This window comes from Liolophura sinensis, chromosome 12 (assembly GCF_032854445.1).
Source record: "Liolophura sinensis isolate JHLJ2023 chromosome 12, CUHK_Ljap_v2, whole genome shotgun sequence".
NCBI lineage: Eukaryota > Metazoa > Mollusca > Polyplacophora > Chitonida > Chitonidae > Liolophura > Liolophura sinensis.
The window spans coordinates 4,092,426-4,118,363 of NC_088306.1; the positions used below are offsets into that span (position 1 = coordinate 4,092,426).

The window sequence follows — 25,938 nt, forward strand, 5'->3', positions numbered from 1 at the left end:
TAGAGCAAAATGGTAAGAACTAGAAGGACGACTGAAAGCAAATGGGTACAAAAAATATACAAAATTTGTAAATTTTAAGAGATAAAAGGGGTAATGTCCAAAAACAATGGGTATAAAAATACACAAAATTTGAGAAAAAAAGCAAAATGCTAAAAACTAAAAGAACTACTCTGTTAAAGCAATTAAGTAAAGAAAATACACAAAATTTGTACCACAGAAAAAAAAAGTTGTAATAAATATGCAAACGTACATTAATGAGTACCTTATATACAGCATCCTTACCTACGTGTTTAATGTGTACTAAATTGAGTACCTGTGATACACATCTCGTTTATTTGCTTTTTGAGCGCGGTTGGTGTATGGGGAATAAATTTAAATCAGTCAGTCACAGTCCGTGATTGAAACAGTTTGTGCCCTATATATACACGGATATGTACAAAAAGGCTAGTTCATGTATAGACCTACACAGCCACGTGTTTACTATAATAGCACGCCTTTATAACTGCCCATCATAGTGTTCATAAATAAACACTATCTGTATCAACTATTACAGAAACGTGTTTTAATGCGTAATGTGACCAGTATACATGTATGCTGTGAATATATCAGTATATTACAAGTGGGTAATTTGCCGAAGTGGTTTACTCTGGACACTCCGGAGTGTTTGAAAACTGACCGCCATGATGAGAAAAGGAAAGTTCCTAGACTTTCGAGTTTAACAAATGAATCAAGTAAATAAATCAGTTAGCGTAGATAAATATGGAGCAGCTAGTACACGAACTGCGCTTTTCTGGTTTTTTCCGCTCTAAACCAACTCGGTAAACGTTCATGTTCGAACACTCAAAAGCATGTATCGACATCAATCAATTACAATCAATAGCATTTTCATTCGGGCCCTTTCTATCCAACATAGAGTCCTTGCATAGTTTTCTTACAAATCCCACGCCTGACTCTCACTTGTGCCATGATTCTTTTGTCTCAGTCACGTGAGGATACGTAAAAGTACTTACATGGCTCGAAAATGACCTCTTTTATTGCCAAATAAATACGTAGGCCAACTCACATGGATAGCTGCCAGAACTTAAACATAGCACGCTGCTTAGTAGAAGTCATTAGCACTTTGACAAATTTTTTTATGCCTATAAGATGATATATGTGTACCAGTGAATCAACGAAGCAAAATCCTCAGCAGCACGAGCGAATCAACAACAACGGTACCACAGACCAACTGAATCAAGCTAGAGCGAATCACCAGTACTATATATAGTTTTTCAACAATGTCGATTCTACTTATGGCTCGTCGGCGAAAAAACAAAGCAGCGGAGAAATGTAAAAACAGAGATGAGGGGTAAGTTCAAATTCAGATTGTCAAATCTTGACAAAAACGATATGTGGATAAACCATAAAATGTAAAAGCCCGTCATATTTCCAGAAAATTTACTGTATAACAGGAGTAGAATTTAAAAAAGTTCTTGTACGACACATTTTTAACTTTTATCCGACATTACGGTTTTATAGGTAATGTTCTTAGATGCGGGCTAAAAGCAACTCTTATATACCGCCAAGCCGGGTTTTGAGATTTTGAGAGCAGTCCACATTAAAATAAATATATTAGTCCTTTAATTTAACTTTGACTTTTGTAAGATGACAATGTATATGCTGAATGATTGGTTGTAGTTGAGCGGCATAGTTTTAATTATAACTGTAACTGACGTACTTTTCTCATGCAATCGTCTGAAGCCATCCGTCAGTTGGCTTTGCCGAAACATAATCTAGCATGACCAGTGGAAACGACCGTACCACGTTTCCACTGCCACTGTTTTTTTTTCATAATAATTATGACGTCACCCGTGGCAATGCGTTCTTGTCGCCAAAACCGAGCTTATGCAGTTTAACATTATAAATTAGATAAAATGTTCTAAATTCATTTTCTGTGCAAGGATATGAACTTCAATATACCTGTGTGTAGAGCTTGTGTTGTTGCGTGTCACTGACTGAAGGCTATTTCGGTAGCGATGATGGCTAATTTTACAGACAATTTAAAGGAGAAGAAAATTTAAATATCAGTCATATACCATTGAAAAGATTATGCATTTCCTCATAGGTGCATGTCATAAAAAATTTTTAGTATGTACCTCAAGTTGATAAATTATAAATAAAGGCAGCGCCAAAATCCTCTGCGGGCGACTCCATTTTGCCTAAGAACTAGTCCTGAAGTCTTCTGTGTTAGGAGGAGAATGGCCGCCCGAAACCGCCGAAGTGCAGTTCGTACATTTCCGGTAGAAGGTAGCGAACAGTTCAGTTCGTTTTCCGCTTGGCGATCGGGACACCAGAATGTTGGACGTAGGTTGGGCGCACCCGAGGCTCCCCACCCCCCCACGCCCCCAGCATAAATTACAGTGTGTTAAAGATGGAGGACGCGATGGACTCAGCGATTTATACCAAGTTTTCAGGCTTAACGATTATGGCGAGCAAAAATCGCAAAATTATGCAGCAGGCACCACCAGATAGAAAAAATGTGCTCTTTTCAGCCTATAGTGTAATTTTTTAAAAGTTTTCATCTCCTTTAATATAGGCGACTGGCTAAAAGGAATAAACTACAATATATAAGCTGTAGCTAACACACAGACTCCAACGGCGAAGAGTTTTTTTATATATGATTTAGTCCTAGATGTAAAAATTAATAACTTAATACTGTCTGGTAAAAGCACTTATACGTTTAATTATGGTTATCAAATGATTGTAATTTCGAAAAAAAATTTGTACATTAACTTAGTGAAAATGAGGGATTGAAAAGGAATTATTTGTTACAGAGGCATCAGTTACATTTACATGTGTTAAGGTGTCCATGGCCCAGGCCTGCACATCCAGTGATAAATCTGAGAGGTTTCCCGTATTCCTACGAAAAGTACCGAGTGAATGTTGTCATTATTATGACGTCATGAGTTAAGTGCGTCATTGAAAAGATGGCGTCACAGACGCGTTGTCAAAGATCGTCAAACGCCCTCAGGTTTTTGCCGGGTGTACTCCGGTTTTTATGCTTCGTCTGGACGTCGAAATATGGACGTCAAAACGCCCACAATAGGAAAGGAAACGTTTGTGGAGCTCAACAAAAAGTTAGCGTATCTAAGCAAACGAGTAACCTTGTTGGAGAGGCATTACGATGATATGATAGTTCGCGCAGAGCAGTTGGAAACTTTGGCCGAAGCGGTGAAGAAAAAGGCGGACCAAGAAAAAGAGATGTCTAGTGTACTCGAGCTGTTGCTAGGCCACGGAGAAACTTCACTTCGTATCGTCAAATACATCTTCCAATTTCTTCACGTCCTTCGTCGGAAATGCCAGGATAGCTTCACCTACAAGCTGAAAACCGTTAAAGACATGCATGCGGCGTCCAAGCTTTTACCGTTCAAGGAGCTCATTTTAAGCATTCTTCCCGAACTTGGACTGGCGCTCAGCGACCTTGTGGCAGTTCTCACCATTTTAGATTTCTTTACCCAAGATCGTATCTTGGCCTCGGGAATAGGCGTCTACATAAGAAAACAAGCGGGTACGGCTGGTTCACCTCCCTTGCCACCGTTGAAGAGCGACTCGGAGACTCGTCAGTCCGGAGAAGAAGTCAGGCAACTTCTGCAATTTATCACCACCAAGAAACTGGATAAGAAAACGCGAAGTAGTTTGAGGCGATTTATCGCTGTGGGACAGTGCACGAGAACGAATCGACCAATTAAAGACTTTCCTGATTTATTCCTCGTCAAAGAAATTCTTGGTTTGCGATGAATTTGCGATTTGGAAATCATCACTTTACTATTCTGTTTTACCCTTTTAAAGTGAATCGGACTAAAACTGTGAATAGTATGTTGTTCGTTTCTGCCTTGGCGATGGCGTTCAATGTGCAAATCCGGGAACATAGTACTCATTCATTGGCAGAGAACGATGGTCAGTTCAGCTTGAACCCGAGTCGCCATTGCGCGGGATAAGATACCCCATTGAAATCACGAAATGGTTAATACTTGTTCAGGTCGACCTAAAGTCCGGGAGAAAGGATTTACACGCTCCATGGAAAGAAAAAGAAACACAAAACATACTGGCTTCATTGTTTTCAGAACGGAATGTGGTGACTAATATGTCAGTAAAATGTCCTCTTTTTGAAGTTTTTTTTTTTTTTTGCAGTAAATAGTGAGAGGGATTTACGCCATACTCAAGAACATTTCGCTTACTTATTTCCGACCAGCATGCAAACAGGTTAGCCTGCCCGTTTCTGCATGTGGGTCTTGTGTCAGATAAGTGAGCATATGATATAAACCGCATGATTATCAAGTTGTGTGATTTCTTCTTAGTTGCGGGTTAGACACGGTGCTCAATACAGAATTCCGACAGCCTAAATATGGTGGTCGTTAGGAGGTAAACCCAAGCTTACTCCTTTTATGGTTTTATCCGGCCTATGTTGTTCATTAAATGCTGTGAGTGAAACCCTCTAAGTGTTTCCTGTTTGGTGAGGTCTTGAAACTGATTCAGTAAATGACATACATGTATGTTCATGTCTCGCTGCCACATCTGCCTCTCTCCAGTGTGATCCAGCTGATGCTGGCTTCCTCTCCGGTAGTACGTGAGAAGGTCTTTCAGCAACCTGTGGATGACCATGGGTTTCCCACGTGCTCTGCAGGGCTTTCCTCCCGACATAATGCTGCTCGCCGTCGTCTATAAGTGTAGAATATATGTACACAGAATTGCGTAGAAATCTTATCAATCAATCAGATTAAATCATCAGTGACATAATTTGTTGGCGCTTATGATACATAAATGTAGGGGATGACTGTTTAGTTTGATTAATATATAAACTGTTTATCGCGTTATCACATATTTTAAGAGAGTGTGGTAAATTTCTTTGCATTTTATATTAAAGGTGGGATAACGAAGTATTTTAATCTTAATGGCTACCTGTAGATGACTGAAACAGACCAGTGTATAGAGTTAGGGTTATGGCAAACAGGTGTTGAACACAATCGCCGCGTTTGACAGATAAATAGTTGGAATCAAAGCACAATGAGATACCTAGGTGAGTGGAATTCGAGTTCGAAATCTTACAAGTAAAGGTAAAATGATTACCTTTGGTTTATTTGTTTATTTATGTATTTTTTTGATTGGTGTTTTACGTCCATTCACTATGACATGGGCGTCCCAAAAGTTTCACTAAAAGTAATTTATAGCAGATGATTGATAGAAAAAACTATCAAAGACATCCATCCTGGTTGACGGCTGGTATACGAACTTATTTTTTAAGCCCTATACTCTCAGCGAAAGGTGGAGATGGGTCTAAAATGGATACAGATATGTTTATCTTTTTTTAACCAAGAATTCCTTCTGGTGTATTTTGACGGTTACCATAGCAACATAGTAATGCACAGAACAAATGGCTCATAGACTATATGAGTCGGGAAATGTCACTCTACCATCTTCACGATAATAAGGATAGTTTCAGTTTTGACAATGTTAGTTATTCTTAATTGGAGAGCAATATATGCCGAAGAGTCCTGCATGTGGTGTGTAGATATCTCGCCTTGTACCCTGACTAGATAGATCTTGCGTACATGTAGTGTTACCATTTATATAAACGTCAGAAGTTAGGCGCATATGACTGCAGAAAGCTTTGTGTTAAAAATATTCCATCAAATGCTTTCACTCCAAGTTTCATAAATTTGAAAATGATAATTCTCTTGAGAGTAAATGCGGAAAAAGTGTTCATAATCTCTGGTGTTCTACTTGTGTTCAATTCCTCTTAATTGGTTCCTCCTAAACTATGAACATTCGCAATCAAAGCTTACCTGAGACAAGCCTACGTGTACGTGACATGGTAAACTATTTGGAGCTTGTGGCACAATTAAAAAATGTTGACTCCTTCATGTTGCATGGTGCTTCCCCGTACATAATTTCTTGTACTTCTTTGGTGGTTTGTGCTAAACGTTGTTTTGAGGTCTGTCATTTTGTGTTAATCGTTGTTTTGAGGTCGGTGTTTTGTACTAATCGTTCTTTTGAGGTTGGTGGTTTGTGCCAATCGTTGTTTTGAGGCTGGTAGTTTGTGCTAAACGTTGCTTTGAAGTTGGTGGTTTGTGATAATCAGTTTGAAACATTCATTATTGTTGAATCCGTTTATCTGAATATCTTATACATCAATCATGGCGGGTACTTAACCGAACAATCCCGCCACGGGTATATGCACTTTACCAGGAAACCAAGCCCTGGAAATCTTATTTTATTCATGCATGTACTCCTTACTCTTTCCTTTCGCTTTACATAACTGCCGCCATAAGCAATTTTTTGTACAGAAATCTAAAAAAAAACGTCGAGATCACTAAGATCACGGTCATGAGACAGGAAGTTCTTTGTTTGTAATACACATGCATGCTCTATATCTAAAGTATGAACACCTGAAACAATCTTATTTCTGAATGCTGATTAAATAGTCCCGCACTAGAACACCAGTGGGGAGGCTAAGCCTAAATAAGCCTACGTGCGTCGCACAGACTCCAAAGGTAATGCTTGCCTAGTGGTGGCGGTGATGTAAAGCGAGCGTAGAGCACAAAGGAGTAAAGGCTAGACTCGAACTAAAAGAGTTAAATTATTTATTTATTTATTTAATCGGCGTTTTAAGCCGTGGAGCAATTAAATGAAACCTGTGTTGCATGCATGCTTACGACGAGATGGCAAGGAGAATGACCAATACGTCAACACGTGACTCTGCCAGACAACTATGTGTGTATCTATGAACACTATTCGTCCGCTCCATTGGTTTAACCATCGCTACTGTCCGCTTTAGTTTAGTGTAGGGTCGGAATTGTCCATATCGAAAAAGGCCGTGGCAGATCCTTATCACTGTGATATGTTTATGAGATAATAGTGCAGCCCACATGCTAGGATAAGTGACAGTTTGTGAGCGCTATAAAAACCGATGAAATGAATAACTTCTGGAGATACACAAGGGAACATGCATAAAAATTGATAGGCTATAAAAATGTTCTTATTTATTTATAGCCGCTTTGCTGTAGATGCTGACTAGGTTCTATACATTTATGTGTCCACTAGCGAAGACACACTCGTTAGTAATCGCCTTTCGTGACTCCATGAAAAGCAAATGATTCATATACCGGTACGGGGTGTTTCGTGACGTCAACACGGACCGCCGCACGTGGGCATCACGAGGGCATTTGTGTTTAAATTCGACCTTGACAGTCGATTGAAAGAGTTACCAATGTAACCAAGTGAACTCATTGTCGGACATGCCTCCACTGGAAGTCTAAAGACCTTTGATCCTCGGGATAAAACGAGCAGTGCATTCATTTCTCACATTAATCCAAGAGCTGCTACCAACATATCGGCGACCTTATCAAGGACAAATAAGTGGACTATACAATATGGGAGACAAACGCCAAGAAATAAGTCAATAGTCCGTGCTAGCCTATTCTATGTGGACAACTGAAGTCCTGGTGACTACAGCGATAACATGCATCGATGGCAAAGTAAACAATTGGTATAGTTCGATAACTAAATAATACATTCATTCCAGATTACAAATTCAGGTTTATGGGATACGGGAATTACTTAAGCCTTGAACCACTTAGATGTTACAAGAAATGGGTTACTCCTTCTACACGAAATATTCAGTTGGTGAATTTTATTAGAGATGTGAAGATATGATGGGAGGGCAGAGCTATTTTGACGGCGTTGGTACCATCACCAGAAATCAACTGAAATGACGCCATATAGACACGAAGAAACAAAACTCAACACGGGAGTTTTGTCCTCGAAAATCAGTCCGTATTGTTTATCAGTGAAACGCAATTAAAACTGGTTGCTATACATTTTGAATATAAAACATGGTATTTATTTATTTATTTGATTTGATTTGGTGTTTTACGCCGTACTCAAGAATATTTCATTTATACGACGGCTGCCAGCCTTATAATGGGAGGAAACCGGGCAGAGCCCGGGTAAAACCCACGACCATCCACAGGTTGCTGGTAGACCTTACTACGTACGGCCAGAGAGGAAGCCAGCATGAGCTGGACTTGAACTCACAGCGACCGCATTGTTGAGGGGCTCCTGGGTCATTACGTTGCGCTAGGGTGATAACCAACTGAGCCACGGAGGCCCAACGTGGTATATAAATCTACGTTTTATTTTTTTTATTCCATATCACATACGGCAGCTAAAGTTTGAAACTTAATATGGATTTTGATCCTGGAATATCAACGACCGCCTTTCCGTACGATGTCATCGTATTGATGACTTTTTTTGTAAACCACTCGACACCTATCGGTTGTGTACGCCTTGATGTTGGCGGTTGCTATGGAAATGGAATCATCGATTCGGGTTTACATCAGTAAAACGTTCACGGTATATACATAAACAAAGCTAAATGGCATATTTACTTTTGTATTTGGTTGATGAGTCTGAGTCTGTGTATATACTGTGTCTTCTTATGAAAGGGCGAGTCCATGATGCCAAAGTGCAGACACCGATGACAAACTAGTCTTGTTAGCTTGCTCTAATCTTGCAGTACATAGCGCCAGGCGAGGCATCAACAAGTAGGCCTATACCAATTTTAAAGTCTGTGGTATGAGCAGACACAAGCAAACAAAAAAATAAATAAATAAAAACCGATGGAGGCCGACTCAGTTCTCCTGCTTCCGCTGTTTCGGCTTTAAACTGCCCCATTTCCCCCACGTACGTGTCAAACCACCTGGGGATTCTAGAATGTTTATCTCTTGCAAATATAGGCTCACTGGGGACATTGTTTTGTTTAATATGGCCTACATTGCTACATAGTCTCACTGGTATGTTTACATTCTGAAATGTCGGTGTCTTGCAACTGTAGGCCGTATTCCGATCGTTTTAATCTACTCTTTTGCTCTACAGATTCTTTAATTTAAATATAAGTCTTGCAGTCTGTACACTTGGGTAATTTTGAATTAACTATGTCGTGCAGTTCAAAAACCATGTATGAAGTTTAGCACTGAGTAATCGTTATATGAAAACAGGAGCTAACTGACTCAAGCGGGAAAAAAACAATGTGTGAAGTTTGACACTGAGTAATCTTTATATGAAAACAGGAGCTAACTGACTCATGGGGAACAAAAGCAACGTATGAAGTTTAGCACTGAGTAATCTTTATATGAAAACAGGAGCTAACTGACTCAAGCGGGAAAAAAACAATGTGTGAAGTTTGGCACTGAGTAATCTTTATATGAAAACAGGAGCTAACTGACTCATGGGGAACAAAAGCAACGTATGAAGTTTAGCACTGAGTAATCTTTATATGAAAACAGGAGCTAACTGACTCAAGCGGGAAAAAAACAATGTGTGAAGTTTGACACTGAGTAATCTTTATATGAAAACAGGAGCTAACTGACTCATGGGGAACAAAAGCAACGTATGAAGTTTAGCACTGAGTAATCTTTATATGAAAACAGGAGCTAACTGACTCAAGCGGTGAAAAAACAATGTATGAAGTTTGGCACTGAGTAATCTTTATATGAAAACAGGAGCTAACTGACTCATGGGGAACAAAAGCAACGTATGAAGTTTAGCACTGAGTAATCTTTATATGAAAACAGGAGCTAACTGACTCATGGGGAACAAAGGCAACGTATGAAGTTTGGCACTGAGTAATCTTTATATGAAAACAAGAGCTAACTGACTCAAGCGGGGAAAAAACAATGTATGAAGTTTGGCACTGAGTAATCTTTATATGAAAACAGGAGCTAACTGACTCATGGGGAACAAAAGCAACGTATGAAGTTTAGCACTGAGTAATCTTTATATGAAAACAGGAGCTAACTGACTCATGGGGAACAAAAGCAACGTATGAAGTTTGGCACTGAGTGATCTTTATATGAAATCAGGGCTTACCTACCCGGTACAAAAAATTTGTAGATGCATAAAGATAAGAAAGTGCCTTGGTATGCAATGATTGGTGTACGAGCACGTATATGCCTATAGACAGGCAAATTGTGATCGGTGGGGAAAATCACTTTTATTTATTGTTCAAATTGCATAGCTACATATCCGGCGCCATAGCATACAAAATGCAATCAGCGATAACAGTAGATTTAACTTTGGCTGTTGATGACAAATTCGACTTCAAGCCATTGATTTTAACAACAATAACAGCAACAAAAAGATAGATAAGAAGAAAGGAGATTGTTATGTTTACATGTATATTCAAAGTGCGCGCATGGCATTATGGCTGCCGGAAGTAGCTTGTCCTTTTGAAAAGCAAATTAAAGTCGTTACTCAATGAGCAGCGCGCTTTCAGTTACGCATTTGTTTATTCCAACTTGAGCCGTCAATAGTTAGGAGCAGCACACAGATGCGAGAATGTACTAGTCCGAGATGGAAATCATCGTACGGGTAGGAACGGGTCGAACATGGCAGCTATAGCAAGAATAGCTGATCAATAAGCTTTCTATTTCCACGATGGTAGCTTAGTTACCACCTGTCCCTCGACAGATCGGGCAAGCTCCAAGTTTTTACAATCAATATAGACACTGTCAGCGCCAGCAATAGAGAATCCCAAACTGCGCGCAGCCTCACGGTTACTGTTAAACCATCTCGGCTTCAGAGTTTAACGAGCCGCATAACGTATGTTTGAAAATTCCTACTCTTATTGGGAAAGTAACAGGTCGATAAGAAGCCTTTATGTATATATCTCCTTCTATTTCGGTTTGCAGCCAATCTTATTATGTTTAGTTGACAAAGTAGATCGGCACGCTAACAAATTAAACGGGTGAAAGTAGTGCCGTGCGGCAGAGGTTTTGATCGTAACGGCGCAGTCTCAGAGGTTGCCGCATGCGATCCCAGCACAGGTATCGCCCTCCCCAACGGCTAGGCCAGAAGCGGTTGAGATCCTTTACCTGTACACTGCGTCTGGGTCGGGACATAGTGAGCTTTCAGTAGATTTTCAGGTTTTATACGATTGTTGACAATCAAGAAGGCTGAGAATGTCAGTAATTCTGACGGCGTGTAGGAATTCCTCCAGGAAAGCCTTAGAGCGAGCCAGAAAGAGGAAGGCGGAAAAACGGTAGGCACACATCACGCTCAGCAGCCATTTGCCTCCATTATATATATAATACTATTTATACGATACTATTGCAGTTCTCTGAACGGAACTGTATATGGCAACGAAAAGAGCCTGTATTCTCTTTTATACATTTCATACATACAGAATTCTTGCGGATTATGGTTTCATATTTTGAACTGGTGTCGTATGTTATTATAAAGGAAAATGTAAGATACAAAATTTTGCTCTTTTTTTCAAGAAGGAATTCGGTTGATTTCTGGATTGCATTTAAAACAGTTAGATACATATGATGGATGTTCTTCGACGAGCAGTAATTTGTGTGAGGTATACAAGAAACCACCACACAATAGATATAATCACCCTCTCTTCAACCACAAATGATGTACTTTTGGTTTTTATTTTCTTATTTACATGTAATTATTTTTTTGTTTAACGTCATGTTCATAGGATTTACAGTTTTGGCTTCATATAACCACTGGAATAAGAATACTGATGAAAAAAAATCAACACTACAATGCGATACAAACGTTTTGCTATATATACTTACTTGCTGCCTGGAATGGTTGATTCAAGTACATGCATGTGGTGTTATCAAACATCAGACGTTTGAAGAGAATGTTATTAGAATATTGTTAAATTCGTTAACAATACTTTTCGAGTTCATAAAACAACACTACCCAGACAGAGGTGCATTGTATCATAGATTTCGGACAATGCGTAATATATTTCGAATTTAAAGGATCTGTTTCAGTTCAGATGAAATGCCCGACTTTTTCGATTTGGAAGAGTAAGTTTTCTAACTAATTGTCAAACTGTTTTTTTTACAACACTTTCATAATAGTTAATTACATAAAATGAATTTAAGTTTGGAATTTAAATTTGATCATCGATCACCTGGAGATCAGGATTCATCTGTAAATTACTATTTAATAAGGTTATCTGAAATGAGATATTTATGGCGTTAGAACGTCAGTCGAGATCAGAGGAATTTATCAACAGCTAATTCGCTAATAGAAAAAGGCGTGGGTATACAACCTTAAATGATGCTGGGGTAATATTATCCTTCCATCATAAACATTCTGTCCTAGTTTTAGCTGACATTATGTGTCCGTAAAATGTGTCATTATGCATAAATTCCCTTTTCATGAATAACGGTGAAAATTCGAAAGTGTAATGGAAAATAATGCTGTATGTCCTAATGTTTATATGCAGTATATGTACTATAGTGTACAGCCTAAAGTTTTTGCTATTGTACGTGCTATGGTCTGTCAACAAACCTACGGATGGTCGTGGGTTTCCCCAGGGTTCTGCCATGTCCCCCTCCCTCCACCATAATGGTGGCCTTCGTCGTATAAGTGAAATATAAGTGAAATATAAAAGTACGGCGTAAAACACCTATCAAATAAATAAATAAATAAATGAATAAAAAAATAAATAAATACATCAGTAGAACTGAGAATATCTGAATTAAAGCACAGGAAAATATTTTTATTTATATATTTAATGTTTTACACCGTACTCAAGAATATTTCACCTATACGACAGCGGCCAGCATTGTGGTGGTAGGAAACCGGGCAACAGAATACATAAACAACATTATTCACTGTAAATTATATTAAAATGACTTGTCTCTCTTGCCTAGCTGATGTCATGTTCAAATATTTTAATGATATCGCCAGTCGAGATATACCTATTACTATGTATGAAAATGGTAAGGTGACTAGGCAGAAAAACTCGAGAATCAGAGAATAAGGAAACCCAAGGACTAATGACTGTTGCAGTCGAGGCAAGAAGGTGTCTACTCTGGGAAGCACAGATTGGACAATGGCCTGAAATCTGATGGTTTATGGACAGAGGATGGATAGAAAATGCAAATTTATTAAATTGTGAAGTCTAGGGCCACCTTCAATGAACTGACAATGATCTATAGGGTTTGGGCACATTTGTAAGTACTGAAAGTATCTCTAGATTTATGCTAATTTGGTGACCATTTTGAGGGAAACTCACACACGTTGTTTTACGAAGTAACACTCAAGACCTTAATTCTAAACGGGTATATCTCTTAGGCAAATTTGTAGGCCACAAATCCATAAAAGACTTCTTGTAGCACAAGAGAAATCTACGATAATAGAATTAATATATATAACGTCCAGTTTCATTGGATAATTTGCGCTGTGCGGTCTGGATCTGACTAGTCACAACTGGGATAGTGCAATTCAAATGTAAAATCATTGCCGAGCATGTGACGGGACTCTTGACTCATATTTTTTTGTAACGGGAAATAAGCTGTAAGGGCACATATGAACAAAGGCAATAGGGTAGATTTTACTTTAGAATTGGTTTGGGCACTGCGTCTATACATGTACACAATAACAGCTGGACATTTTGAGTGTAATTTAGCCTTTAAAATTCGTATCCTTGTGAAAAACAGTTCAATTCAGTTATGCAGATTAATTACTTTTCATTTCTGATAATTTTGATTTCCAAACAATGTATTCGTACAATCAGTTTGTATATATAAGATTTCATCCAGGTTGCTTTGTGAACCCGCAATAATGACATTTGTTCAAATAGCTCTGTTTTTTGTTCAGGATTTGGTAGTTAACTAACTGGCTCTTGCAAACCAATCGCATTAGAGCTACGTGACAAGCTAAACTTTGTTGAAAGCGTCCTTTGAGCAGTAACATACATTCGTTTCACGTCAACTTACTTAGCAACACCTCCCGATTGAATGTTATTGTGTGTTTACCCGAAGTGGACCTGGTTTTATATTTGTTTTTCAAATGTTGGTTAGAATGACTGTGGTACTTTCTAGTACTGAACAACTTGTCGCCAGTTTTCATAGATTAATAATGCACTACTTAGACTTTGCCTGACGCGGGAATATCTTTTGCAAAGTGCTGTTTATCACCTTTGAGTGATACCACATGACACAGGTCATCTGCAGGAATCGCGCTTCCGGTTCTTGTGAATGCATTTGACAGTTTCCTGTCTACGGCAGTTTTACCTGAAAGTTCGTTCAACATCGATTATATTCCTTGGTGTTTCGCTTCAGGAAGCTTGTCGGCGGAAAAAGTAGTGTAAAGAGCGGTGCGATCGTCAACAATTGATCGAGGGATATTGTAAAACAAACTTGTTGTTAAGTAATTTCAGAGCTTCCAAAACATGCCGTCCTGTTTGTCCGTGGAAGGCTTCCAATATAACCGTGTCATACACAATACATATTTGAATTTCAGTTTTGTTTTGAACCTACAAAAGCTCCATCGGCACCAGTGTGGTCACTGTGCATCACCAGCAATCGATGACTTCATAACCAACAAAATACAGAATTTATATTCGGGCAAAAGCTAAAGTGATAATATGGTCCTTATTTCGTTTACGTTCCCCGGAAGAGTCATAGGTTTGTATTTGTTTTGATTTTTGGGTTGGAATGGATGTGTTTGTTTGTCAACAACAGATTTCAATGATTAATAAGTCATCATTTGGCCGTCGTCTGACTTTGGTGAAGTTGTGTTCATCCCCCTTTTCTTCTGTAACACCACATGACGCTTGTCACCTTCAGTGCTCGCCCTACCACTTCCGGTTTTTCTGAATGCAACATCAAGCGGGGCGTTTCCGGTTGTAGGCAGTTTTACCTGGTGGTTCGTCCGCCATTGATTTTATTCTGCAGTGCTCTACCTCAGGAAGCTTCCAAGCGGGGAAAAAGTAGTGCAAAGAGCATGGCGATTGTTGACAAATGGTCCAGGGATACAGGAAACAGAATTTCTAGTAGAATGATTTTAGGCCTTCCAATACTATTCGTCCGTGGATGGTTTCCGATATAAAGCTCCCATGTATAACACAAAGACGAATTTTTGTTGTTTTACAAGCAAGCTGCAGTGACGTCTCTAAAATCGAAATTCTGTACTTCGTATCTATATATGGCCACGCCACAACCCGTGTAACCATACACGGACACCTGTCCTGGTGATAGCTTGGTGACTGTACACAAGTGCCTGTACTGGTGATAGCTTGGTAACCATACACAAACGCCTGTACTGGTGATAGCTGGGTAACCATACACAGACGCCTGTATTGGTGATAGCTTGGTAACCATACACAGACACCTGTCTTGGTGATAGCCTGGTAAGCATACAAAGACAAACACCGGTACAAGTGATAGCCTGCTAACCATACTCAGACACCTGTACAGGTAATAGCTTGGTAACCATACACAAGCACCTCTACTGGTGATAGCTTGGTAACCATACACAGACACCTGTACTGGTGATAGATTGGTAACTATACAAAGGCACCTGTCTTGGTGATAGCCTGGTAAGCATACAAAGACAAACACCGGTACAGGTAATAGCTTGGTAACGATACACAAAAACTTGTCCCGGTGATAGCCTGCTAACCATACACAGACTCCTGTATCGCTTGGCATCGTGCATTGCTTTTGGCTTTTTGTATGGAAAAAATTTTAGGGCAAGGATTTTAAATTTCAGATTAAGGCAGAAACTAATGAAGTATTTTGACTGGTTGAGATAAAAAATATGCCCTGGACAGCTACTCTGTATTGTATTTTTAAAAGAGATTGTGCTAGAGATTATCTGTTTAGCAAATTTAGGTCACAGAAATGAAATCATAATGTTTATCATGTCCTGTAATGCTTACCAGGCCATCTCATACACTCTAACAGTATAAGATATTCGCCTTAGGCGGCTCACTCATTAAATAGCGTGCCACGACAACAACATTTTGGGAAATTCCCCTCTGTGTTTCTTGGAACTGTAACCCATACTCCTTACGTCGCCTTCGGCCTTTCGCTTCACATCGCTGCACGCTGCCACCAACAGACAAGCTTGACCTTTGGGGCCAGTGAGACGCACGCAGGCTTAGCCTCATCACGTGTGTCCTCCCGCGGACTATTTATTAAGCACTCGTCAATAAAATTGTTATCGGATTTTATAAGAATCAGGTGGCACATACTCTAGAAAAAGAGAATGCCTGTGTATAAAGTATTATAGCAGGCAAATGTTGAGACGGATTGTTTGTTTTCTGACACCACTTCCTGCCTCATCACCGTGACCCCAGTGACCTCGATTGGCGTTGTTCGCGATTTCTGTACAAAATTTGCTAATGGTGGCAGTGATGTAAAGCGGAAGGTACAGAGCGACGCATACGCTGTGAGGAGTATAACTGTAAGAACGGGTCGAGTGAATGGTAGCAGGCATGTAAAGCAGTGCTCAATACTTTTTGGGTGACTTAAGAAATCGCAAGTCGCGTCGCATTGTAACTTTTTATACACCTCATTACCATTTTAATAGGGTTAATTGGCTACTAACGATGGTGGTATCTGTGACTATAATATTCCAGGACAAAAGAGAAAGCAAGATTGTAAAAGCATTATGAAAGCATTCATCTCCGTGTGAAGTCAGTTAAAGGCGTTAGCAAAATTGTCTTTTAGTGACGCGTAGCACGACAGGCTCTACACATCGATGTGTTGGACGTCCATATTCTTGGAAATAAAATGCAGGTAGAATACTTTTTCTGATTTCGAGGATAAGACTCATTGCTTCGGGTGATGCCATGATTATTCAAAAACAAGTGAGCATGGAGTGTAATTCGCTTTACAAAAGCTGCACCAAAAAGCGGTTAGAACAAACTCCTCGCAGCAGCACAACCTACAAAGAGTAGACGACACTGTATTTTTATAAAATAATTTCCTAACACCGAACTCTGAACGCTGTCGTTAGATCATATACTATAAGAGATAAAACTAATTAACTTATTAATTAAATTAAACATTTATTAAGGTTGTATTATGCTAAAACTTAAAAACAATTTCACATGTGGCAGTATAAAAAAGGGTTTCATGTAAAGTCGATTACATTTAAGGTAACTGGTATCGCTCTCCGCCAAAACATACTGGACTCTCGAAGTTTCCATCATGCCTTCGTTTTTGCAGAAATGATGACGTCACCGGAAGCAATGAGTTCTTGGTGTCCCAAGCAAGCTTATGGAATTTTAACATTGTGAATCACAAAAAGTATTCTAATTGCATTTTCCTTGAAATAATATAAACGTCCAACATATCAAGGTGTAAAGCTCGTGGTTTTTCGTGTCACTGGTTAAAGACAGCTTTGGTAGTAAGTGAGTGATTTTATAGACAGCATAATGCTGGCAGCAAGACAATATCGTCGCAGTCGCTTTTGGCCGAAAATCTCCTGTATAAAATCCCGTGTATAGAATCCTGTGTACAGAATCCCGTGTATAGAATCTCCTGTATAGAATCCCCTGTATAGAATCTCCTGTATGGAATCTCCTGTATAGAATCCCGTGTATAGAATCCCGTGTATAGAATCTCCTGTATAGAATTCCCTGTATAGAATCTCCTGTATAGAATCCCCTGCATAAAATCCCCTGTACAGAATCTTCTGTATAGAATCCCCTGTATAAAACCCCCTGTATAGAATCTCCTGTATAGAATCCCCTGTACAGAATCTCCTGTGCAGAATCCCCTGCATAAAATTTCCTGTACAGAATCCCCTGTACAGAATCTCCTGTGCAGAATCCCCTGCATAAAATTTCCTGTACAGAATCCCCTGCATAGAATCTCCTGTACAGAATCCCCTGTATATAATCTCCTGTATAGAATCCCTTGTCTAGACTCACCATTGTACCTTGCACAAGTCTTTTCGCTTTTGTGTTCTTGACGGCTGTATTACTGTGGGTGAAAAGTCGATTTCTCACAACAGTTTTAATGACTACCCTAAAGCCCAGAATTACTGGGAAAATCTCAGACAATGAGCAACCACTCCCCATTTCAAGTTGAATCTGGGATCCTTTTGAAAACATATGGACATCGTCAGGGGAGACTGATTTGCCCCTTTGTTCTGTGCTGTAGGTTGTTGGGTAGCTGTCGATATAAACTTATACTGTACAGCAAATGTCTGAATCTAAAAGTCAGCTTGCTGGTGCCTGTCGGTAAGGCCATAAGGAGTGGAAAACACATAGCTGACAAAGAGCGAGTTTTTTTAGGTGATGTACCGCAATTCACGATCAATTCAGGTAAAGCAACCCAACTGAGTGGCATCTTTCTTGTACACTGTTCAAAAAACTCTCCGTCATAATCAACATGATCCTCATAATTCGGTATTTATGCATTCTTTTACATTAAAATGGGTATATTACGAATTTCAATTTTAATCTGAAAAAACAAAGTATTCAGGATTCCAAAAATATACATATAATGGTCATTTTTTTTCACGATAAATATACTTTTTTAAAATAAGTGAATGAGTTAATACACTCTCATTTTCAACCAAAAGGTACTGGTTGAATCTTGATCTCGGTTACAGAATACGAAGTTCACGGTCGCATATTGGATAATTGGGTATTATTCACTGCTTGGTGACGGAAGACGTAAAATGGGTTTCCATTGGCCTATAACGTACACGTGTTACGTGGATCATATCGGCCTAAGACATGTGAAATTTTACTGTAGATATTGGGCCTACTTTATCGTTGTGCGGCCTTATCTGTGATTTAGACACTTCCACTAATATTAAAATGTATTTTCTGTGTATAAAACTGCGTTTAGTAAGAAAGATTTATCAGAAAGTTTTTGACTGGTTTGGGTGTAATGGATGTTATGATTATTGACTTTGAGGTTTAGTGACTGTAAAGCGAATGGACAACAAGCACCAGAGTTCAAATAATTCTCACGAAATTAATGTACAATAATATGTATTGTATGTCGATCTGCAAACAGGCATTACGTTTCTTGTAATGTATCCCAGCCTATACAATCGATACATAATGTGTATTATTGATATCGCAAATTAATGGACGATTGTTGGGCCTGTTGGGAGAACTTTTGCCACCGTGGTCAGACATTATCTCTGTCGTCAGTTGTAGGCCTACGTGACAACACCGGAGCTGGGTTCATCGGAAGCACGCGTTAGTCATGTTTTATGCAGAACTCGGTTATATGGTTAGCGTTTCCCCACAATAACGTGATCTGAGCAAATCGATACCAATCACTTGATAATTCCGTCTGTCTAGTAACTGTAAATACATGGTTCTATGCTGACCGTGTACATCTATCACACCTGATCTTAAATGCTTAGGTGCTGGGTTATCTGTATACTGAACCTCTCAACAGTTAGAAAGTAAGGAAGCCATCACAGATTTATTTATTTATTCGTTCATTTATTTATTCATAACTGATTGGTGTACTAAACGGGTTGCTGACAGACCTTCCCACATATGGCTGGAGAGGTAGCAAGCCAGCCAGCCAGCACAGAATGCTGCTGTGATATATTTATTTATCTGATTGACGTTTCACGCCGTGCGCAAGAATATTTCACTTACACGCCGCCGGTCACCATTATGGTGGGAAGAAACGTGCAGAGCCCTGGGGAAACCCGCGACCATCAGCACGTTGCTTTGATATATGCGTAAATACTGGATATTGTAACATGAGCGGGTGCTTAACAACAACTGGTTAACATTCTTGTTTTTCTATCGCTAGATCAAACCAGTTGGTAGTTCAAACCAGGTTTAGTTCAGTTCCACAAGCGTGATGCGCATATCTGTCCATCTTTGCCCTTCACCCACGAAACTGAACGCCAAGGAATCAGTCAAAAATTCCTTAGTTAAACCAAAATGAAATCAAAGTAAAAAAATGAACAAATAAGTAAATAAATTAATATATTAATTTATTGTTAAAGCAGTCAACCCTATTTAAGGATATCTGCTTAATCGTAATGCTGATTTTTGGATACATCCTATTTCAAGTCATCTTTAACTCTATTGCAGATTATCTGTTAAACCCTATTTCAGGTTATCTCTAACCCTATTGCGCATTATCTGTTAAACCCTATTGCCGATTATGTGTTCAACACTATTGCCGATTATCTGTTAACCCATCTTGTAATCTTTATATTTAAGCCCATTCTACGTTAACATTAAAACAGGATTTCACATTTTCCGTTTATCTGTTTACCTTTGTGCACCGCTTAAATCCTATCACAGGCTATATGTATATGCTAAAACATATTCCACGTTATTTGTAACTCCAGTCAGATTATCTCTTTAACGCTGTCAGCAGATCGTCTGTTTAACTCTTTCAGCACGTTCTCTCATTAACCCTATTAGCAGGTTATGTGTTTAACCCATCAGCAGGTTATGTGGTTAACTCTATTGGCAGGTTATCTGTTTAACTCTATTGGCAGGTTATCTGTTTAACTCTATTGGCAGGTTATCTGTTTAACTTTATTGGCAGGTTATCTGTTTAACTCTATTGGCAGGTTATCTGTTTAACTTTATTGGCAGGTTATCTGTTTAACTCTATTGGCAGGTTATATCTGTTTAACTCTATTGGCAGGTTATCTGTTTAACTCTATTGGCAGGTTATCTGTTTAACTCTATTGGCAGGTTATCTGTTTAACTCTATTGGCAGGTTATCTGTTTAACTCTATTGGCAGGTTATCTGTTTAACTTTATTGGCAGGTTATCTGTTTAAATTTATTGGCAGGTTATCTGTTTAACTTTATTGGCAGGTTATCTGTTTAACTTTATTGGCAGGTTATATCTGTTTAACTCTATTGGCAGGTTATCTGTTTAACTCTATTGGCAGGTTATCTGTTTAACTCTATTGGCAGGTTATCTGTTTAACTCTATTGGCAGGTTATCTGTTTAACTCTATTGGCAGGTTATCTGTTTAACTCTATTGGCAGGTTATCTGTTTAACTCTATTGGCAGGTTATATCTGTTTAACTCTATTGGCAGGTTATCTGTTTAACTCTATTGGCAGGTTATATCTGTTTAACTCTATTGGCAGGTTATCTGTTTAACTCTATCAACAGGTTATCTGTTTAACTTTATTGGCAGGTTATCTGTTTAACTCTATTGGCAGGTTATCTGTTTAACTTTATTGGCAGGTTATCTGTTTAACTATATTGGCAGGTTATCTGTTTAACTCTATTGGCAGGTTATCTGTTTAACTCTATCAACAGGTTATCTGTTTAACTTTATTGGCAGGTTATCTGTTTAACTCTATTGGCAGGTTATCTGTTTAACTCTATTGGCAGGTTATCTGTTTAACTCTATTGGCAGGTTATCTGTTTAACTTTATTGGCAGGTTATCTGTTTAACTCTATTGGCAGATTATTTGTTTAACACCACTTTGGTTTATCTGTTTAACCGTATCAGCAGGTTATGTGTTTAACTCCACGAACAGGTTCTGTGCTTAACCCTATTTCAGGTTATCTGTTTAACTCTATCAACAGGTTATCTGTTTAACACTATCAGCAGATTATCTGTTTCACCTTATCAGCTGGCTATGTGTTTAACCCTATCAACAGATTATCTGTTTAACCTAAACGCAGATTATTTGTTTAACCCCTTCTAGTTTTGTCTGTTTAACCCTATCAGCAGACTATATGTTTAACCCCATCAACAGATTATATGTTTAACCCTATTAGCAAGCTATCTGTTTAACCCTATCAGCAGATTATTGTTTAACCCCATTTCGGTTTATGTGTTTAACCCTATCAGTAGGTTATCTGTTTAACCCCATCAGCAGATTATTTATTTAACCCCATTATTGTTTATCTGTTTCACTCTATCAGCAGATTATCTGTTTAATCCCTTATTGTTTTATCTGTTTAACCTTTTCAGCAGGTTATATGTTCAACCCTATTTCGGGTTATCTGTTTAACCCTACCAGCAGATTATCCGTTTAACCTATCAGCAGATTATCTGTTTAACCCTATCAGCAGATTACCTGTTTAACGCTGTCAGCAGATTATCTGTTTAACTCTATCAGCACGTTCCCTCATTAACCCTATTAACAGGTTATCTGTTTAACATTGTCAGCAGGCTATCTGTCTAACCCTTTCGAAACCATATGGTTTGATAACGATGTAAGAACCTACATCGAAACGTCACCAACACAATAAATGCAGGAGTTGTTATCCATAAGTAATGCCTCTGTCAATCTATACCATCCCAATTCCTAAATGCCTCTGGAAGAAGCTATTTAATGTTTTGACAATATTGCAGGCGCCGTTTGAAGGAGGCAGAAGTGGCGGCTTTAGCGGACAGTATCGGGCCCCTTCCCCCTCAGACGGCCACTACACGGGTCTGGACATTCATGCTGGAAGATCAGCCCTACGGGGTCGTCTTTAGTAAGTACATCGTGGTCTTCAGGGTTTTTATGTAGAAAATACTCAGCGGTCATTCATGCAGGGTTGTTTCGTGAGGAAGCCGTTCTTTCCATGTGGATTCGGGTATGACATATCCAGTTCACGTGTTTGTCATCAGCTTTTCACGATCGATATCTGAGAATGGGGTGAGATATTAAGTACATGAATGCGGGGAATAAACCTGCTGTACCACGTGACCTGTCAGAAATGTTAGGCAGCCATATTATTATTTACACACATGTATAAAATAACACTGGCGTCTGAGAAAAAAATTGTCAAAAAGTTTTTTGCTGAAAAGTTTGAGCTGAATGTTTGTGTACATGGGAAGTTCCTGGACAAAAAAGATGTCATTTACGCCCCTGGAACACGATGTGACAGGTGATCGGTACATTAATGTCAATGAAAGTTGTTTAACATTTTTGACAAGTGATACAGCAGTACTTTTGATACCTTTAGCGATAAGAGTTCGATCTCAAAACTACCCTAAGGGTGACGTCATGAGTGAATCCATTGAAAAGTAACGGTCCACGTTCCGGTATGTACAAGGGAAACTGCTGGGTTGTCTTCAGTGGGCACAGGAGAATTGAGTCGAGTTCAGTTTGCGCGCGGGAAACCTACGATGACATCTTGAAAATGCCGTAGACACGCGTACCCCAAATATCCAGTCACGTGTACCCCAAATATCCAGTCTGGTGCACCCCAAAAATCCAGTCTTGTGTACCCCAAAGATCTAGTCTGGTGTAGCCCAAAGATCCAGTCACCTGTACCCCAAAGATCCAGTCACTTGTACCCCAAAGATCCAGTCACATGTTTCTCAAAGATTCAGTCTCGTGCACCCCAAAGATCCAGTCACATGTTTTTCAAAGATCCAGTAACTTCCACCCCCAAAAAATCTATCCACGTACTCCAAAGATGCAGTTTTGTGTACCCAAAAAATCTAGTCTGGTGTACCCCAAAGATCCAGTGTGGTGTACCCCAAAGATCCAGTCACATTTATCCCAAGAATCTAATCACGTACCCCAAAGATCCAGTGTGGTGTACCCCAAAGATCCAGTTTGGTGTACCCGCAGGGTCCAGTCTTGTGCACCCCAAAGATCCACTGTAGTTTACCCCAAACATCCAGTCACATATGTGTCAAAGATCCAGTCTTGTGTACCCAATAGATCTAGACTGCTGTACCACAAATATCTAACCTTTGTAAATATATATTCATCTCTTTTCAGATATAGATTCTATGAATGTAACGTTGAATGGGATTCGGATCGAATGCAGGGTAAGAATCCATCTTCTCACATTATAGTCGTTGTTTGATGTGTTTTTTTCTGCATTATAAGAAAACCTTTTTTAATGTTGTTTTCAGTGAGTGTGCATGTCAGTGAACGCATATCCACAGACCTTTTAGTCTGAATTACTCGCTGTGAGCCTTTGCTGATTGAGTGCTCTAACGATTCTCTTCGCCGAGACTGCTGCTTTACGTCGGGAGGGTTATGCGGAACCCAGCGAAGTTCGGGGGTTTCTTCTGAACTTCAGGTTCAGACGGGTTAAAGCGTTGGCATTATACGACCATCAATCCCTTCACCAAAGAGATCGTGTGCTCGAAACCTGGTGCGAGAGAAAACCAACGACTATTTGCAGGTTGCTGTCAGACTTTCACTTGTACGACCGGAGAGGATGCCAGCGTGAGCTGGACTTGAGCTCTCAGCTCCTGGATGGTTTTAACCACAAGGTCACCTTGATGGCTAGAGGACGTTTCATCATCATTCCACTTTAAAATACGACAACATGTGAACAATTTCCCATAATAATTTGCTGCGCTTTATTTCGCCTGCGGTCAGGATGGTAAACTTGACATCGGATTTAAACAGCTATTTCACTTCCTAGGGAGAAAAGACTGATTTTAGAGCTATTTTGAGGAAAGCCTTAACGAACAGAATTGACAACAGAGCTCATGTTATGGCTATAAATTGTCGTAAGAAGTCGTTTAAAGACTATCACACAAAATACGTTTGAAGACCATAACACAGAAGACGTTTAAAGGCTATAACACAGAAGACGTTTAAAGGCTATAACACAGAAGTCGTTTAAAGGCTATAACACAGAAGTCGTTTAAAGACTATAACACAAAAGACGTTTAAAGACTATAACACAGAAGACGTTTATAGGCTATAACACAGAAGACGTTTAAAGACTATAACACAAAAGACGTCTAAAGATTACAGCACAGAAGACGTTTAAAGACTATAACACAGAAGACGCTTAGAGGCTGTAACAGAGAAGACGTTTAAAGACTATAACACAGACGACACTTAAAGACTATAACACAGACGACGTTTAAAGACTATAACACAAAAGAGGTTTAAAGGCTATAACATAGAAGACGTTTAAAGGCTATAACACAGAAGTCGTTTAAAGACTATAACACAAAAGACGTTTAAAGGCTATAACACAGAAGACGCTTAGAGGCTGTAACACAAAAGACGTCTAAAGACTACAGCACAGAAGACGTTTAAAGGCTATAACACAGACGACGCTTAAAGACTATAACACAGACGACGTTTAAAGACTAAAACACAAAAGACGTTTAAAGACTATAACACAGACGACGTTTAAAGACTATAACACAGACGACGTTAAAAGGCTATAACACAGAAGTCGTTTAAAGACTATAACACAAAAGACGTTTAAAGACTTAAAAGAAGTTTAAACACAATTCAACTCAGAGTCATTTACATTGAAAACATATTTCTCCTTTTCAAAGAAAATATAGGCCTACATGTTCAAGAACCAAAATATCCAACATAAAGCTACACCTATGCAGGTATTGCCTGGTCCTCACCGGGAATGTAAATTCTCTTCCGAACTAAAAACGTGAAAAATTAAATGTTCAGAAATTAAAACTATTTTAATTGTCGATTTTTCTTGTCTTCAACAGGCGGATTTCACCGACGACGGAAGCGTCACCGACTTTGTGGTTGGCGATCACAAGGCAAGGATTACGACAACCTCAAGTGGGTCTCGTCGCGACGGGATGATACATTGCCTGTCTGTGGACGGATATCCCATACCCGAGTGACCACCGTTGAACTCTCATTGGCTGGTGTGAAAAATAGGATCAAAAAGTGATGTGGTTAAAGACTTTAGCAGAACGTTATAATTGAACTTAGGTGTTTTGGTATAGACAAATGGTGACAAAATCAAGCATGATTGACAAAAGTTTGTTGTTGTTATTATTATTATTATTATTAATATTATTGTTATAAAACATTATTGCTCACTATGAACGATTTTATGGCGCCCTCTTATTTAAACGTAAACTGGAGTATCATAAGCTTTTGAAACTATCGGTTGCTTTAACATTTTCTAAAAACTGGCCAACAGTTACATGACTTTTTCCAAAGCCTTGATGGACAATGATATACCGGTACTACACAACTGATTGGTAGTCTACAGCACACAGTTATACACGCAGATTTTCCAGGATGTACCACGATGTATCACTTCTTTAATCAAGCAGTACACAACATTGACATGCTTTCGGATGTACCGGTTCTTCAATTTTAAGCAGCAAATCACATAAATAATGTTTTCAGATGTACCGTTTCTTCAAAATCAAACATTAAATCACATAAATATGCTTTCAGATGTACCGGTATTTCAAAATCAAGC

The 25,938-nt window shown here is 39.0% G+C and overlaps 1 protein-coding gene across 1 annotated transcript; it reads left to right on the plus strand.

Moving 5' to 3' along the window:
- Positions 1–10,985: 10,985 nt before the first annotated feature.
- Positions 10,986–25,446, plus strand: LOC135479018 (fas apoptotic inhibitory molecule 1-like). The gene is made up of 4 exons (XM_064758720.1): positions 10,986–11,077; positions 22,130–22,254; positions 23,496–23,545; positions 25,205–25,446. The coding sequence occupies exons 1-4, from the start codon at positions 10,998–11,000 to the stop codon at positions 25,343–25,345; spliced, it is 396 nt and encodes a 131-aa protein (XP_064614790.1). The 5' UTR covers positions 10,986–10,997; the 3' UTR covers positions 25,346–25,446.
- Positions 25,447–25,938: the final 492 nt, after the last annotated feature.

Bases quoted from the DNA above. Each gene is read 5' to 3' on its own strand.
- LOC135479018 (XM_064758720.1), top strand. From the start codon at position 10,998: ATGTCAGTAATTCTGACGGCGTGTAGGAATTCCTCCAGGAAAGCCTTA. The intron at 11,078-22,129 runs GTAGGCACACAT...ACAATATTGCAG, and splicing joins AAGAGGAAGGCGGAAAAACG to GCGCCGTTTGAAGGAGGCAG. The intron at 22,255-23,495 runs GTAAGTACATCG...ATCTCTTTTCAG, and splicing joins GCCCTACGGGGTCGTCTTTA to ATATAGATTCTATGAATGTA.